Here is a 17559-nt window from a genome sequence, read left to right on the forward strand (position 1 = left end):
TGTCTCTGATAACTTTTTTTGCTCTGAAGTTTACTTTGTCTGATATTATTTTAGCCATTCCTGCTTTCCTTTGATTAATTTTGCATGATTTATCTTTTCCATCCTTTTACTTTCAGTCTGCCTTTATTGTTACATTTAAAGTGAGTTTATTCTGTGATGAAGTGAGAGAGTGGCATGGGCGTATATACACTACCAAATGTAAATTAGATAGCTAGTGGGAAGCAGCCGCATAGCACAGGCAGATCACCTCTGTGCTCTGTGACTACCTAGAGGGGTGGGATAGGGAGGGTGGGAGGGAGGGTGACGCAAGAGGGAAGAGATATGGGAACATATGTATATGTATAACTGATTCACTTCGTTGTAAAGCAGAAACTAACACACCATTGTAAAACAGTTATACTCCAATAAAGATGTTAAAAAAAAAAAAAAAACCAATGACTTGTACACTTTTAATGAGTGAACTGTATGGTATGTGAATTATATCTCAGTAAAGCTGTTATATACAAAAAAGTAGTCCATTAGGACTTGTAGTACTACAGCTCAGAACCAAAACCAAAAGGCAGGCAAGCCAAGCAACCTGAGCAGGAACACCTGTCCATGCTGTGACACACAAAAGGCAAAGTGTGACTGGCGAAGGAAGAAAGCTATGCCTCACAGCTAGGACCATCAACAGCATGGGCCAAACGGGCTCCATTACTGCCTAAATTAACACAAAGCAAAAGCCACACACATTCAGAAGAGTCTCAATGAATAGCTCCTGACTTACTCTCTTCTACGGGCCTTCTCCCACCTCCCAATGTCCTCAGTCTTATTTACATCATTAGGCATCAGGGAAATTAAATAGGATATGGAGGGTTACAGGAGGACAAAAGTAAAAAGTTTCAACAGCAGGGCTTCCCTGGTGGCGCAGTGGTTGAGAATCCGCCTGCCGATGCAGGAGACACGGGTTCGTGCCCTGGTCCAGGAAGATCCCACATGCCGCGGAGCAACTAAGCCTGTGAGCCATGGCCGCTGAGCCTGTGCGTCCGGAGCCTGTGCTCCGCAACGGGAGAGGCCACAACAGTGAGAGGCCCGCATACCGCAAAAAAAAAAAAAAAAGTTTCAACAGCAAACTAGGGAAAATTCATACTCCACTCCACTCTAGAGAGATGGGAATGACCCCCCATCAACGCTTTCTCCACTGGGTTCCAACACTTGGAGGACAGTATGAACTGTCAGTTACACACAGCCACCCTAAGAAAACATCTCCAGGGAGTTCCCTGGAGGTCCAGTGGTTAGGACTTGGTGCCTTCACTGCCATAGGCCCGGGTTCAATCCCTGGTTGGGGAACTAAGATCCTGCAAGCTACTCGGCTCGGCCAAAAAAAACCACATCTCCATCTCATGGTCAAACCCATGTTATTTGGATATATGTCCATTAGATAGTCTACCAACTTATCCTCCCACTAATTATTTATTCAAGAGTTTCCTGCTCTGTTCTCCCACAGCAACTGGTATTGACCTCATACTACTAGTGTTCTACCCTGACTTGGACACCTTCACTGAGCTAATGGAACATCTGCAGCAGACCCAGAAAGCTAAAAGTCTCACTCACCCCAACCAGGCTTCTCAATCCAGGGCCCACCCATAGTCAGCCAAAGCCCATCCTCTGTTCAGCCTGGCACATTCAAATGGTACACACTGCAGGACCCAGGTGAGAAGGCATAGAAAAGTACAAAGGATTTACCTGGTACATGCCAGTCAACATATTATATAAGTAATGTATGAGCTGTTACTCTTGGAGCTACCGTCATGCTTTGAAGAGAAATGCCACCTATTTAAAGGAGACATTTCTTTATAACTAAGGATACCAGCTTTTAGCATCCTTGTCTCTGAGAGCACTGGGAATTAAAATCAGCAATTTCAGAAGAATCATTACATATTAAAAACTGAAAATGACCTCAGAGATAAAGTATAGACTTAGGGGCAAACTGAAATAGCAGGAAGAACCACAGCATGCACATTATGTTATGGGCCAGGTTCAACTGAAACTGGACTAACGGCTTTGTAATTCCAGGTGAAATCTGTTGAACAATTCACTAATAAACCTGAATTCCTCCATTTATTGTGGAAATAAAGGCTATACCAATATTTTAGTAATGAGAGGGACTATAACTCAAGCGATGAACTTCAGATTAATTACAGGATGACTAGAATAGTCTCCTGGTACACTGGGATTCACTCATTCATTCACAAATAATTTACTGAATGTCTGATACATGCCAGGCACTGTTCTAGGTCTTGGAGACAGAGTAGTCAACAGACATACATTCAGATTATCCCTGACTCCAGAGCCCCAACTCAACTAAGATGATCTTAATAATACTGGTGAATTTGCCTTCAGTCAGCCAGACTCTTAGCTAATGCCACTGCAGGAAAACCCTCTGTAAGGATCTTAGACAGGATTATGAATTCAGTTTATGTGCTTGAAACACTAGGGTCAAAAGAGATTAAAACCATGATCCTAGGGTACTGACTCATGTATCATACATACCCAAATATAAGGCAATGATTTTCCTAAGAATTATCCTCCAGGAAAAAGAGGGGGGATATTACAAGTCCCTATACTGTGTCATGTTAAGGGGCACTATTTAAACTCCTTTTAAATAGTGAACAGCAACCTCAATCAATGCTGTTTTTTGACGTGTACAGAGGTCACCAGACAGAACTGTAGTATCTGAAGGAAAAAGAAGAAATGTAACACCTATTTAATTGTTGACCTCAAAATTCTTAAGTGTTGGATGCTGCTGTAAACAAGTTATAATAAAGAAGACTTTAAAAAGGAATAAGTAAATGATAATGCTACAGAGGATGCATGAGATACAGGATGAATGAAAAGAAAAAACTGTGCTAATGTTATGCTAATAGACTTTTCTGACTTAGGATAAATTTTCAAGTGATGATACCAGGCACTTAAAAAAGGAAATAAAAATGATGCGTTCTGGAAAACTGTGTTAGATTGACTCAAAAAGTAGCTCAAATGACGACAAAGAAACTGATGTTAAAGGTGTATGTGAAAAGTATGAATAACTTTTCACTAAATATCTCTACTAAGTACATGTGATTTTTAATATGCACAGATATAATCAAATGAATACATTAAATAATAGAGGCATCTGACCAATTCACCTCTATCCCTATATATTTATGTATACACTAGTTGTCCAAAATTTTTGTCAGATCTTCTAGATGGAAAAATCAGAGGTCACTTTTTTTTTAAAGAGTTGGATTTCGGGGCTTCCCTGGTGGTGCAGTGGTTTAGAGTCCACCTGCTGATGCAGGAGACGCGGGTTCGTGCCCCGGTCCAGGAAAATCCCACATGCCGCAGAGCGGCTAGGCCCATGAGCCATGGCCACTGAGCCTGTGCGTTGGAGCCTGTGCTCTGCAACAGGAGAGGGAGAGGCCACAACAGCGCGAGGCCCGCGTACCGCAGAAAAAAAAAAAAAAAAAAAAAAAGAGTTGGATTTCTTTCTTTTTTTTTTCTTTTTAAAAATATTTATTTATTTGGCTGCCCTGGGTCTTAGTTGCGGCATGCAGGATCTAGTTCCCCGACCAGGGATTGAACCCAGGCCCCCTGCATTGGGAGCATGGAGTCTTAATCACTGGACCACCAGGGAAGTCCCAGAGATCACTTATAACGAGAGTCGCCTGGTATTGACGCATATACTATACTCACCAGTATGGTGGATGACATGACTATGACTTTATTAGGAGTAAAAGGCGAAATAACTGAACATTTATCGAGCACCTACAGTAATATGCCAAACTTTGTTCTATCAGCATGTACATAAAGTATTTCATTTAATTTCTCCTTAGTACTGTGAGACGGGCACATAGGGACTTGCGTATGTTAATGACTAGTATGTAGTCTAAAACTCAAACCTTGGGGCTTCCCTGGTGGCGCAGCGGTTAAGAATCCGCCTGCCAATGCAGGGGATATGGGTTCCAGCCCTGGTCTGGGAAGATCCCACATGCCACAGAGCAACTAAGCCCACGAGCCACAACTACTGAGCCCGCGTGCCACAACTATTGAAGCCCGTGAACCTAGAGCCCCTACTCTGCAAGAAGATAAGCCACCACAATGAGAAACCCATGCACCACAACAGAGTAGCCCCTGCTCGCTGCAACTAGAGAAAGCCCACGCGCAGCAACGAAGACCCAACGTAGCCAAAAATAAATAAATTTTAAAAATATATATATATAGTTTAAAAAAATAAAACTCAAACATTCTCTCTCTGGCTTAGAGTCCATGTTCTTTCTACTACAGTATTAGTAAGCTTCACTTTGGAAGAGGCTTAAATTTCCCTCAGTGCTCCTAAAAGGATGGCATTTATCTTTCTACCTGAGTGTGGCCGCTTCGTTTTGTCAGCTTCACTCTAGTTTGGTCCAGGCAGGGTACATCCCCATAGCGGTTCTTCTCTAGGTTTCCTGGAGACCTGAAGGAAATGAAACAAACTAAAATAAAAAAAAAAAACAGCTACAAGAGTTGAAAATGGATGACAATGGAAGTTGAACTGAGTGCAAGTCAGGAGATTGTTGTCATTCATTACTTTTTTTTTTTTGGTACTACCTGGTTTTGAAAAAATCATTTGCATATATATTGATCAAAAGCAAAAAATAAAAAACTTATAAAGACCCACATATAAAGTAATACTCTATATTGTTCATAGGTATGAATGTATATGTAACAGTATAAACAAAATGATCTGGTAGGAAACATACCACATTCATACTAGTGACTACTACTGGGAAATGAGGAGAACTGATGGTGAGGATTAGAAGGATTTCAACTTTACAATTAATTCTTTTATATAATAAAAAAGATGAAACAAATCCAACAAAATGCTAAAAACTGTCAGTACTAATGCCAGTGATAGGAAATAGTTGTTTGTCACGTTATGCTCTGCTCTTTTTCATATTTAAAAAAAAAAATTCCCGGACTTCGCTGGTGGCACCAGGGTTAAGAATCCACCTGCCAATGCAGGGGACACGGGTTCGAGCCCTGGTCCAGGAAGATCCCACATACCACGGAGCAACTAAGCCTGTGCACCACAACTACTGAGTCTGCACTCTAGAGCCTGCAAGGCACAACTACTGAGCCCACATGCCACAACTACTGAAGCCCATGCACCCAGAGCCCATGCTCTACAACAAGAGAAGCCACCACAATGAGAAGCCTGTGCGCCACAACGAAGAATAGCCCCCGCCCGCCGCAACTAGAGAAAGCCTGCATGCCGCAATGAAGACCCAACACAGCCAAAAATAAATAAATAAATTTATTAAACACAGTTTGAGTTCTCTGTGGATTTAAAAAAAAAAAAAAAAAAATCCGGGCTTCCCTGGTGGTGCAGTGGTTGAGAGTCCGCCTGCCGATGCAGGGGACGCGGGTTCGTGCCCCGGTCCGGGAAGATCCCACGTGCCGCGGAGCGGCTGGGCCCGTGAGCCATGGCCGCTGAGCCTGCGTGTCCGGAGCCTGTGCTCCGCAATGGGAGAGGCCACAACAGTGAGAGGCCCGCATACCACACACACACACAAAAAAATTTAAAAAAAAATCCTTCTTCCCACACAAATAAGCCCAGCTGATATTTTACAAAGTTCCAAGAACAATTCAATAAAAGGAATACTCTTTTTGACCAACAGTGCTGGAGTAATTAGATACCTATAGGGAAAAAAATTTGAACATCAACCTAAACCTTACACCTTACACAAAAATTAATTCAAAATGGATCACAGACTTAAATTAAATGTAAAACATAAACCTATAAAAATTTTAGGAAAAAAAACATAGAAAAATCTTTAGATTCTAGGGCTAGGCAATGTGTTCTTAGATTTGACACCAAGAGCATGATCCGTACAAGGAAAAACTGTTAAAGGAACTTCATCAAAATAAACTTCTGCTTCACAAGAGACCCAGAAGAAGAAGAAAAAAAAAGCTACAGACTGGAAGAAAATATTCGCAAACCGTGTATCCAACAAAGAACCAGTACCTAGAATATTAAGAACTCTCAAATCCCAACAGTTAAAAAAAAAAAATCCAGGCCTTTCTCACCTTCTGAGATGGCCCACACTCTGTCTGTGGTACTGTGTTTCTCTCTAAATAAATCCACTTCTTAAAAAAAAAAAAAAAAATCCAAATAGAAAATGGGCAAAAGACATTTTACAAAGGGAATATACAGACAGCAAAGAAGCACATGAAAAGATGCTCAATATCATTAGATAGTAGGAAAATGTAAAAAAAAGCACAATTCTAATTTTAATTTAGGGATCTCATCACACACCTATCAGAACAGCTAAAATAAAAAATAGTGACAACACTGAACGCTGGTGAGGATACAAAGAAAATGAATCATTCATATATTGCTGGGAGGAATGCAGAAGGGTACAGCCACTCTGGAAAAGAGCTGGGCAGTTTTTCATAAAACTAAACACATAGTTACCATATGACCTATCAATCCCACTCTTGGACATTTATCCCAGAGAAATAGAAACCTATTTTCACACAAAACCTAGACACAAATGTTCAGAGCAGCTTTACTTGTAATAGAAACTGGAAACAACCCAGATGTCCTTCAACAGGTAAATGGTTAATTGGTTAACAGTTTGTACTGTGGTTCATCCATACCATGGAATATTACTCAGCAATAAAAAGGAACAAACCTGATACAAATAACAACTTGGGTGAATCTCCCGAGAATTATACTGAGTGAAAAAAAGGCAATCCCAAAAGTTTACACATAGTATGATTCCATTGATATAATAACATTCTTAAAATGATAAAATTATAGTAATGGAGAATTGATTAGTGGTTGCAGGGGTTAGGGATGGGGAGGGGTGGAATGGAGGTATGTGGTTATGGAATTCTGTATCTTGACTGCAGTTCTGTATACACAAACTTACCTGTGTGATAAAAATTGTAAAGAACTAAATACATACACACACACTAAAACTGGGGAAATAAGATTGGCGGATTGTATCAATATCCTGGTTGTGATACTATATTAAACTCCTGGGAGATGTTACCATGGGATAGCTGTGGAAAGGGTACACATGATCTCTATTATTTCTTACAAATGCATGTGAATCTACAATCATCTCATAATAAAGTTAAATTTTTAAAATTTAAATTTTTAAAAAGCCTTTGAAAAGATGGTATAGGGGAGGGAAAAAAAGGGAAAGAAAGTCTCTTGGTCCACGGGCATCCTGGACAGCAGTGAATACTCTGATATCTACTTCTTAATCTAGAATTCCATGGGAAACAGTTTGTTCTGTGTAAGTAGTTCTACTGGAACTTGGTATAAGACAGGGGCCTGAAGATGTTGAGGATTCTGGTTTCTAGTTCCTGAAGTGGGACGTTTTCATTGATTCAATAAATGAAGAGGCAAGATTGGGAAGTCCTTCCATAGGACTAGGATGTATTCTCTGATTATAACACGACAGCTGGCTTGGGTGATGCAAGGAGCATAATCCAAACCCACTTTTTTAATGTGGGGAAGGGGAGCCATTGTAGAAATGACACCTCAAGGACCCCTCAGTAGAAGCACCCAGAGCAGGGTCAGAAATACCCAGGACAAGTGTGTATCCTCTGACTCTGGCTGGGAAAAAGGCTGGATACATACAGGGGTCTTGAGCTGGTAGGGATGACATAGAGCTGTGTGGGAGAGAAGAATACTCTCCCCACATGATATATACTCTGCTTTCTCTCTCTCTTTTTTATTTCTTATTTTCCTTTGCATTCTTGTTCTGCTTATTGATTTTTTTTCTCAATTGTTTCTTCTCTCTTACTTCCCTTATCTGTTTCCTAACTCATTATTTTCCCTCTTTTTTTTTTTCCTTTTCCCTCTTCCCTCACTCCCTGCATACCTGCTTTACAGCACACTGACTAAGCTGGACAAGAATTACAAGGGGAAAGAGGTACCCACAGAATCACGGATTCCTAAAACATTTAAGCTACAAAAGAGTAAGTAGATATCAGTGAGTCTAATATCAAATACTACACACAGGAAAACTGAGGTGCAAAGAAGAGAAATAACTTGGGTAAGTTACAGAGGGTATTTTTGGCTAAGCTGGAACTTGAGCCTAGGACCCACTGGGGAGAGCTTCCTTAATTTTTTTTTTTAAGATTTTATTTTTTTTGATGTGGACCATTTTTAAAGTCTTTATTGAATTTGTTACAATATTGCTTCTGCTTTATGTTTGGTATTTTGGCTGCAAGGCATGTGGGATCTTAGCTCTCTGACCAGGGAACGAACCCGCACCCCCTGCATTGGAAGGCAAAGTCCTAACCACTGGACCGCCAGGGAAGTCCCTGAGCTTCCTTAATTTTCAACAAACAATCTCAAAACTTGGAGAAAAAGCTTTTGCAACAGCCAATGAAAACATGGTAAGATAAATGACAGCAGCAGTAAGAGAAATGATCCATGCTCTATTGCCAACAATAGATATCAAGTGGTTATAAACCAGTTACAGAATTCAAGTAGAAGGAAAATCCCACAAGGCTGAATTCCTAAGAGGCAACTCTTCTCTCTTACTGACTGTGGATTACCTTAAATGGACCAGCAACCCTCCTCAGAAAGTAATGTAATATTATAAATGCTATAGGGAGAAATGGCCCAAATGAAAGGACCAGAGATCAAATCGACAGCCTACATTTTTGTTTTTCTCCTAAAAACACTTGCATATAAGGGAAATATCAAAAAATGTATCCATTAGTACACAGTTCCTCCATTGGGACCAAAGACCTTCAGAAATTTCACAGCATACGCTGTTGGCAACAAGCACCAAGAGGTGCCTCTTTACGGATAAGAGAAACTATCATCTAAGTGAGAGTGAGGATCCTAACACAAGGAAGAGCCTCTGTTAAGGAAGTGAGGTGTGGAAGGAGGGGTACCAATGCGTGCCACAGCATCTTGGAAAGTTATCGCTGGCCCAAACCTTTCCTACTTACATGGAACAGTGGAAAGTGCCGACAGGGTTCTCACGACGGATGTCTTCATACTCCTCATATATCCCTCGCTTTTGCCTGGTGCTAACATAGTCCATCAACTCTTGGATGGTCATGGCATGGGGACCTGGGACATGCACTGAGTCCCAGTCCAAGGTCGGAGGGAGGGAGAACAGGATGATCTCATCGAAGGGATCTGGGTGGCCATTCATCTGGGATAGAAACTGGAAATTCCAAGTGGCGAGGTCAATTTTGACATACCCACCCAGGTTTTCTGGAAGGCACTCCCTGGGCAGGTGCTGGGTGACTTCAGATGTCTTTAATATCTGAATCTGGAAGGCCAGAAAGAACCACGTGAGTAAGTGGGGAGGGAGGGGAACAAACAGATAAAGAACAAAAGTGCTTTGGAAAATGATATGAGATTTGCTTGAAATACCTGGTAAACTTAGAAAAGGAGTAGACTGAATTTCATCTGCTTGGGAATGAAGTCCTACGAATTTCCCAGAAAAGGTCTGACTTCCCGTAATGTATAGCAAATTCATTCCTGGAATTAGGGGCCCTGTTATAAACCTTATATAAACGTAGGTATAGTGAACCAAGGCTTTATACTATTTTCAAGGCTTTCCAGTACCATCTCATGTGGGTATTTGCCTTTTTGACTACTAAGAATGCATGGGAAGTGGTTATTTTTGTCAACCCCATACTAAGGCAACCAATTCTAAGCCTGTTGGCTTGTGTTTTACTCACAGCTTGGTATGGACATTCTCAAAGATAGGTTTCCGTGAAAGCAAGACAAGACCAGCCACCCAGAGGCTGGGTAGCCCAGGAAAAATGCTAGAGAAGTAATTGTAATACTTAATTCCTCTCTCTGCTTGGACACAGCCATACTGGACCAAATTAGCCTAGTTGGCTCTTTTCGGAATCTGTGTGGAATAGGAATGTTTGCCTTGCTTGCTGTTGCCTCTTCCTGGAATGCTGCTTCCTGGAATGTCTTCTTCCTCTCAACCTCTTCTGTGAAGCCCTCCCTGACAGTCTGAGATAACATTCTCCTCTATGTTTCTCAGAGCCACAGTTCTCTGAACATGTCTGTGTCCCCTTTCAGGACCATAAGCTCCTCAGGAATAAGGGCTATCTCACACAACTTTTAATTTCCAGGGCCCAGAGCCTGGACTGTAAAGGTGCTCAATATATTTTGAGTTCATACATGCATGTATATACTTGCATATAATTCAAGTGTTAAAAACTTGCCTAAGGAGTCCTCTCAAAGAGTTATCTTAGGAAAGACATCTCCTACTCTAGGGTCACTAGGTCACTAAGTAGCTTCCGCAGAACCAAACATCTTTAGTTTCCCCTCTCCAACCCAAGTCGCCTCAGCTACAAAGATCTGTATTGTTATTATTCATATAATCTCATACTAAAAAAAACCACCCTCTGATAATATTTTACAACATTATTATCTTATTCTATTATAACAATGTTTCATATACCATTTCTTTCAAGGGTGAGAAATGAATGAGTAAATGACTGAAACCATAATCTTTCCATCCTGGAATACTCAGGGGATGATAATAGAATCAAGATAATTTTAGACAACACTTTTGAAGCTGGGAAGCAACAAGCTGTTTTAAGAGAAAATACCAGGAATAAAAGTAAAAGAGAGATTGAGAGTCTCCTCCACCACTGTCATGGTCAAGGGGACTGAATATTTCCAGTTGAACAAATTCAAACACCAGTTCAACTGATGTAATTATATTAGAAGTTGTTAAATATTAAAAGCCTGTAGAGCCACAGGGCTAAATTTTGGAAGTAGTAGCTATATCTAAGTCACTCATGGGACACATTCCTTCGATACTATCTGCATGCAAGGTGCTACATACAGGGGAAGTGCCCAAACTATGTCCAGGTCCTAACTTCAAGGAACTTGTACAGTAAGAAAGGCAGCCTATACTGGGCAGAGTAAAGAATAAAGCAGAGAATATAAGTGAACACACTAACAGAAGCAGAAAGAGAAACAAGCCAGGAAGGTTTTTTGAATGTAGAAAATTAATTGGCAGGTTTCAGCAGTAGAGATGGAAATGTATCTATCCCACCTCCAAATACAATTAAGTTAGCTTCCTTTACCCTCTCCCGGACTTTGTCCTTCAGAAGGAGGCTGATGATGGAATAGGGCACTCGGAACCATATGGGTGCTCCCACAATCAGCACTTTCTTCAAACGAGCTGGAAAAGCTCCCTGTGGAGAACAATACAAGGATTTAAAAATACCAATTAGGGCACTGCAACAGTGCCTAATGGGACCTTTGACTGTTCAAGTACAAAGTTTAGGTTTTTGCTCTTCTCACCATTCTTACCCAGCAGGGGGAGTCTATAGCTTAATTTAGGTTTCACTTAGTAGCTAGAGAAAAAGTGGTTAAAAAGAAAGAAATGGAAGCAACCTAAATGCCCATCAACAGAGGAATGGATAAAGAAGATGTGGTACATATATATATATATAATGGAATATTACTCAACCATAAAAAAACAAAATAATGCCATTTGCAGCAACATGGATGAAGCTAGAGATTGTCATACTGAGTGAAGTAAGTCAGACACAAAAAGACAAATACCATATATCGCTTATATGTGGAATCTACAAAAAGTGTACAAATGAACTTACTTACAAAACAGAAGTAGAGTCACGGATGTAGAAAACAAACTTATGGTTACCAGGGGATGAAGCGGGGAGAGGGATAAATTGGGAGACTGGGAGTGATATATACACACTACTATATAGAAAATAGATAATAAGAACCTGCTGTACAGCACACGGAACTCTATACTCTGTAATGGCCTATATGGGAAAAGAATTAAAAAAAAAAAGAGTAGACATATGTAGATATATCAATATAACTGATTTGTACACCTGAAACTAACACAACATTGTAAATCAACTAAACGCCAATAAAAATTTTAAAAAAAGAAAGAAAGAAATTAAAAGCTGATTTACCTTTAAAAGTAATCATGTTATGGAGAAACAGAGAGGAACAAAATTTTGGCCTGGGACACCTCAGAATTATAGGTGAGTGTGCTGGAATCTGCACATTTAAATGCATGGGCTTTGAGTTATTTGATCTGGACCCATTTAATGACAGAGAAAGACTTCAGGACTTTTGGTTACATTAGTAAGAGATACCCTAAAGATTCTCAAGTCTTCCTGCAGATCTGAAAGAGGAATCTCAAAGGAAACTTTGGTAACAGATGGATATCGCCTTACCATTTTTTCCCATGATTATATTTCCCTGATCACGTGAGTTCTCTATGATTTTTATTGTCAGCACAATGCTGCATTTTCAAAGAAACTCTTATTTGTGAAACAAATAAATAAAATAAGAAATAAAAGTAACAATGTTATGTTGTCAATATAAGCTTTATGGATCAAAACTACTCTGATTTTTCTTGTCAGCATCCTTAAGTTCTGATTAAAACTTTAAGGAACAATTAGATCACGAATAAAATGAACATGAAACTTTTCTCATAATCTTTCCTTTATTCTGATATCTGTGTGTTTATAATCATTGATTTTCCACTCATCTCTTCATCCATTTATGTATTCATTCATTCATTCAATCAATATGATCTAGTGGGCACAAGGGCAAATGAGGTCTAAAAGAAAAGAGACACCCTGATCTGCACAAGGCATAAGAATGAAAAATTATTCCTTCTTAATCCATACCTCTTGGTTTCATTTAGTTTCTCAATATTCCAGCACTTCTCATATGCAGGGATACTGAATAATACTGGTATTCTAACTGGGAAGAAATTATTCCCAGTTAGATTATACTTGTATTTTTTAAAATATTTTTATTTATTTATTTTTGGCTGTGCTGTGTCTTGGTTGTGGCACGCAGCCTTCTCTAGTTGTGGTGTGCAGGCTCCAGAGTGCACAAGCTCAGTAGTTGTGGCACGCAGGCTCTCTAGTTGTGGCACACTGGCTCTCTAGTTGTGGCACAGGGCTCTCTAGTTGTGGCGTGCAGGCTTAGTTGCCCTGCGGCACATGGGATCTTAGCTCTCTGACCAGGGATCGAACAAACGTCCCCTGCAGTGGAAGTCAGATCCTTAACCACTGGACCACCAGGGGAGTCCCCACTATAATAGTATTTTTTTTTTTTTTTTGGCTGTGTTGGGTCTTTGTTGCTATGTGGGGGCTTTCTCTAGTTGCAGTGAGCGGGGGCTACTCTTCGTTGTGGTGCACAGGCTTATCATTGCAGTGGCTTCTCTTGTTGTGGAGCACAGGCTCTAGGCACGCAGGCTTCAGTAGTTGAGGCACACAGGCTCAGTAGTTGTGGCTTGCGTGCTCCAGAGCGCAGGCCCAGCAGCCACAGCACACAGGCCCAGTTGCTCTGCGGCATGTGGGATCTTCCCGGACCAGGGCTCAAACTCGTGTCCCCTGCATTGGCAGGTGGATTTTTAACCACTGCACCACCAGGGAAGTCCCTATAATAGTATTTTGAAGTATTATAATAGCATTTTAAAGTACAAAAGATAAATACAATTATAACAGCATTTTAAAGTATAAAAGATAAATAAGAAAAAATATGAAAAATTAAATAATAATCAGCATAAAAGTATAATGGTAAAAAGCCTCTGGTTTATAATAGCACTTGTGCACACAAGCACCATCTCTTTCCCTGTCTCTCTCCCCCTGTAAGTCACTGGTCATACAAAAAAGATGATTTATCCTTGGTGTCTGCTATGTTTATACATACATATATAGGTAGACATTTTTTTAGCCTAGGAATATACGTCATAAGAAACATGCAAGACACATAATTTTAAAATCTTATTGAAAGACATAACAGAAGACTTTAAAAAAATCCATAAAACAAAACAGCATTCCTGAACAAGAGAAGATGATGCTGTAAAGATGTCAATTCTCCAATTAATTCATTATATCCAAATTAAATCCCAAAGTGTTTTATCTTCCAGAACTTGACTGAATGACTCTAACATTCATCTAATCAAAAGATGATGATTTAAAAAAATATTTTCTCATCAGATTTATCATTTTGAATAAGTGGTTATCTCTGGGGAATGGCACTGGGGTGTGTGAGGGAGTGGTCAGAGACTTTTCCTTGAATTACTTTTTAATTGCTTTTATAATTTATAAAAACTAGTTATAAAGTTCATTTTTAGTATGCATATTATATATCAGTAAAAATTTAAAGAAAAGCACATGAAAGTACATGTAAAAGAATAAAAGTGCAAAAAGGTCAAAACAACTTTTAGAAATAAAAGAATACAGGGAAGCTTGTTGTATAAGATATTAAACTTTGTTATAAGGTGACAATAAATTTAAAAGTGTATATGTTGGTCTAGATGCCTAGACCAACAGAACAGGGAGTCCAGAAATACACATACTTACCATATGGAAATTAAGTATAAGATAAAGGTGTTATCCCAAATGAGTAGGGAAATAAATGTATTAGTTAACAAATGTTGCCAGGACAGCTATTTGAAAACAAATTATTCTGTCCATAATATTATGTACCATATATAATATATTATTAAATATACTACATGTAATATAGTATATTAAAACGATAATGAAAAATTAAGAAAACATAGTAGTATGACGTTGAACAAATTATAAACTGCAAAAATGCTGGTAACACATACATAACAACACTCTTAATATTCTTAATAATAAGTCTTGTAAATCTATGAGACAAACACTTCAATAGAAAAATGGGTAAGGACTTCCCTGGTGGCACAGTGGTTAAGAATCCACCTGCCAATGCAGGGGACATGGGTTTGAGCACTGCTCTGGGAAGATCCCACATGCTAAGGAGCAACTAAGCCTGTGCGCCACAACTACTGAGCCTGCACTTTAGAGCCCGTGTGCCAGAACTACTGAGGCCCGCGTGCCTACATCCCACGCTCCGCAACAAGAGAAGCCACCGCAATGAGCAGCCTGCACACCACAGCAAAGAGTAGCCCCCACTCGACGCAACTAGAGAAAGCCCATGCACAGCAACAAAGACCCAACACAGCCAAAAATAAATAAATTTATTTAAAAAGAAAAAAATGGGTAGAATATATGAGAAGAAAAAAATTTTTAAGCAATACTTATTGATGTTAAACATGAAAATATGCTAAAGTTAATCACTAATAAGAAAACACCAAATAAAGACATGAGTTGATTAAAATCCAAATAATCAGTGATGATGAGACTCTAATGAACAGGATGTTGATGGGAGTATAAATTTGAACTAAATTTTTAGTGGACAATTTGGCAATATTTATCAAAACTTTATATATGCCTACATTTTGACCCTAAAAATCTGCTTACAGCAATTTATCCTGAAGAAATAATGGGTCAAATATACAAAAATGTCTGTAAAATGATGTTCATTGAAGCCTTTTTATAATAACACAAAAAAAATGGCAGGGGACACAGGTTCAATCCCTGGTCCAGGAAGATCCCACATGCCGCAGAGCAACTAAGCCCATGAGCCATAACTACTGAGACTGTGCTCTAGAGCCCACATGCCACAACTACCAAAGCCCACAAGCCTAGAGCCTGTGCTCCGAAACAAGAGAAGCCACTATGGGAGATTGGAATTGACATATATATACTAATATGTATAAAATAGATAACTAATAAGAACCTGCTGTATAAAAAAATAAATTAAATAATATTCAAAAAAAAAAAAAAAGAGAGAAGCCACCACAATGAGTAGCCTGTGCTCTACAAGGAAGAGTAGCCCCCTGTTCACTGCAACTAGAGAAAGCCCACGTGGAGCAACGAAGACCCAGCGCAGCCAAAAATAAAATTAAATTTAAAAAAAAAAAAGAAAGAAATTTACTAAGACGCGGAAAATCAACTCAGAGCAACTTAAGAAGTCAAAGATTATTTACACTTTCATTCCAGTGTCACATTTTGATCCAAATCCTCACCACAGTAACTACTGGAAATTACTTCATACTAAATAAAAATCTTGGGGACTTTCCTGGTGGTCCAGCAGTTAAGATTCCATGCTTCCACTGCAGGGGGCGCAGGTTCTATCCCTGGTCTGGGAACTATGATCCCACAGGGTGGTCAAAAAGTTTAAAATTTAAAACAAATTTTTAATTTAATAAATAAATAAATTAATTAATTTAAAAAAGAAATCTGAAGTGTGAGACTGTGCATTAAACTTCTACTTACAACTTTCATAAGAATGAGGATGGTAGGGGACTATATTTAAAATTTTACCTGCTCCCAATAAGTCACTAAGGAAAACATGATATGGATTTTAAGGCAACCAAACTTTTATTTCACTCTCTTTGAATTTATATAGCAAAACAACAATAAAACATCTATAGTAGTTTCATTATTTTGAACCAGATAAAGGAGGACACATAAACAGCAAAAGAACATTTGAAAAAAAAGATATTACAATGTTATTATTTAAAGGAGTTAAAACAACAAAAAAAAGGATGTAATTATTTTAGAACTTCTAAATTCAAAAAAGAGCAAAGGGAGGTGGGGTTCCTGGACTCCATCTGGAGGAAGCGAGACTGCACTCGCTCAGACAGTCAGAGGGAAGGGGACAGCACTGGCAGGCAGGCAAGAGGACTCACCCTCTCAGTGACTGTACCAATTGGGTGTGCCCTACCTGGCCGCAGGTGCCCCTGGATGAGGCCGTCCCGCACACCCTGACCAGGTCTTGGTGCTCCGGCCGGGTGTCAGGCCTGTGCCTCTGAGGTAGGAGAGCCAAGTTCAGGACACTGGTCCACCAGAGACCTCCTGGCTGCACATAATATCAAACGGCGAAAGCTCTCCCAGAGATCTCCATCTCAATGCTAAGACCCAGCTCCACTCAACGACCAGCAAGCTACAGTGCTGGACACCCTATGCCAAACAACTAACAAGCCAGGAACACAACCCCACCCATTAGCAGAGAGGCTGCCTAAAATCATAATAAGGTCACAGACACCCCAAAACACACCACCGGAGGACAAAGTCCCGCCAACCAGAAAGACAAGATCCAGCCTCACCCACCAGAACACAGGCACCAGTCCCCTCCACCAGGAAGCCTACACAACCCACTGAACCAACCTGAGCCACTGGGGGCAGACACCAAAAACAACTGAAACTACGAACCTGCAGCCTGCGAAAAGGAGATCCCAAACATAGTAAGTTAAGCAAAATGAGAAGACAGAGAAACACACAGCAGATGAAGGAGCAAGTTAAAAACCACCAGACCAAACAAATGAAGAGGAAATAGGCAGTCTACGTGAAAAAGAATTCACAGTAATGATAGTAAAGATGATCCAAAATCCTGGAAATAGAATGGAGAAAATACAAGAAATGTTTAACAAGGACCTAAAAGAACTAAAGAGCAAACAAACAATGATGAACAACACAGTTAATGAAATTTAAAATTCTCTAGAAGGAATCAATAGCAGAATAACAGAAGCAGAAAAATGGATAAGTGACCTGGAAGATAAAATAGTGAAAATAGGGCTTCCCTGGTGGCGCAGTGGTTGAGAGTCCTCCTGCTGATGCAGGGAACATGGGTTCGTGCCCCAGTCCGGGAAGATCCCACGTGCCGCGGAG

At 39.8% G+C, this 17559-nt stretch overlaps 1 protein-coding gene across 1 annotated transcript in view; it reads right to left on the reverse strand.

Annotated features, from left to right (window-relative positions):
• The window catches only part of PTPN9 (protein tyrosine phosphatase non-receptor type 9), an 86672-nt gene that overhangs the window by 14242 nt on the left and 54871 nt on the right, over nt 1–17559 (reverse strand). Inside the window, exons 6-8 of the mRNA XM_059058886.2 lie at nt 11101–11211; nt 8983–9311; nt 4381–4474 (exon numbers count right to left, since the gene is read on the reverse strand). Coding sequence (XP_058914869.1) covers nt 4381–4474; nt 8983–9311; nt 11101–11211 — 534 coding nt within the window. The remainder of the gene's footprint in view (nt 1–4380; nt 4475–8982; nt 9312–11100; nt 11212–17559) is intronic.

This window comes from Kogia breviceps, chromosome 3 (assembly GCF_026419965.1).
Source record: "Kogia breviceps isolate mKogBre1 chromosome 3, mKogBre1 haplotype 1, whole genome shotgun sequence".
Lineage (NCBI taxonomy): Eukaryota > Metazoa > Chordata > Mammalia > Artiodactyla > Physeteridae > Kogia > Kogia breviceps.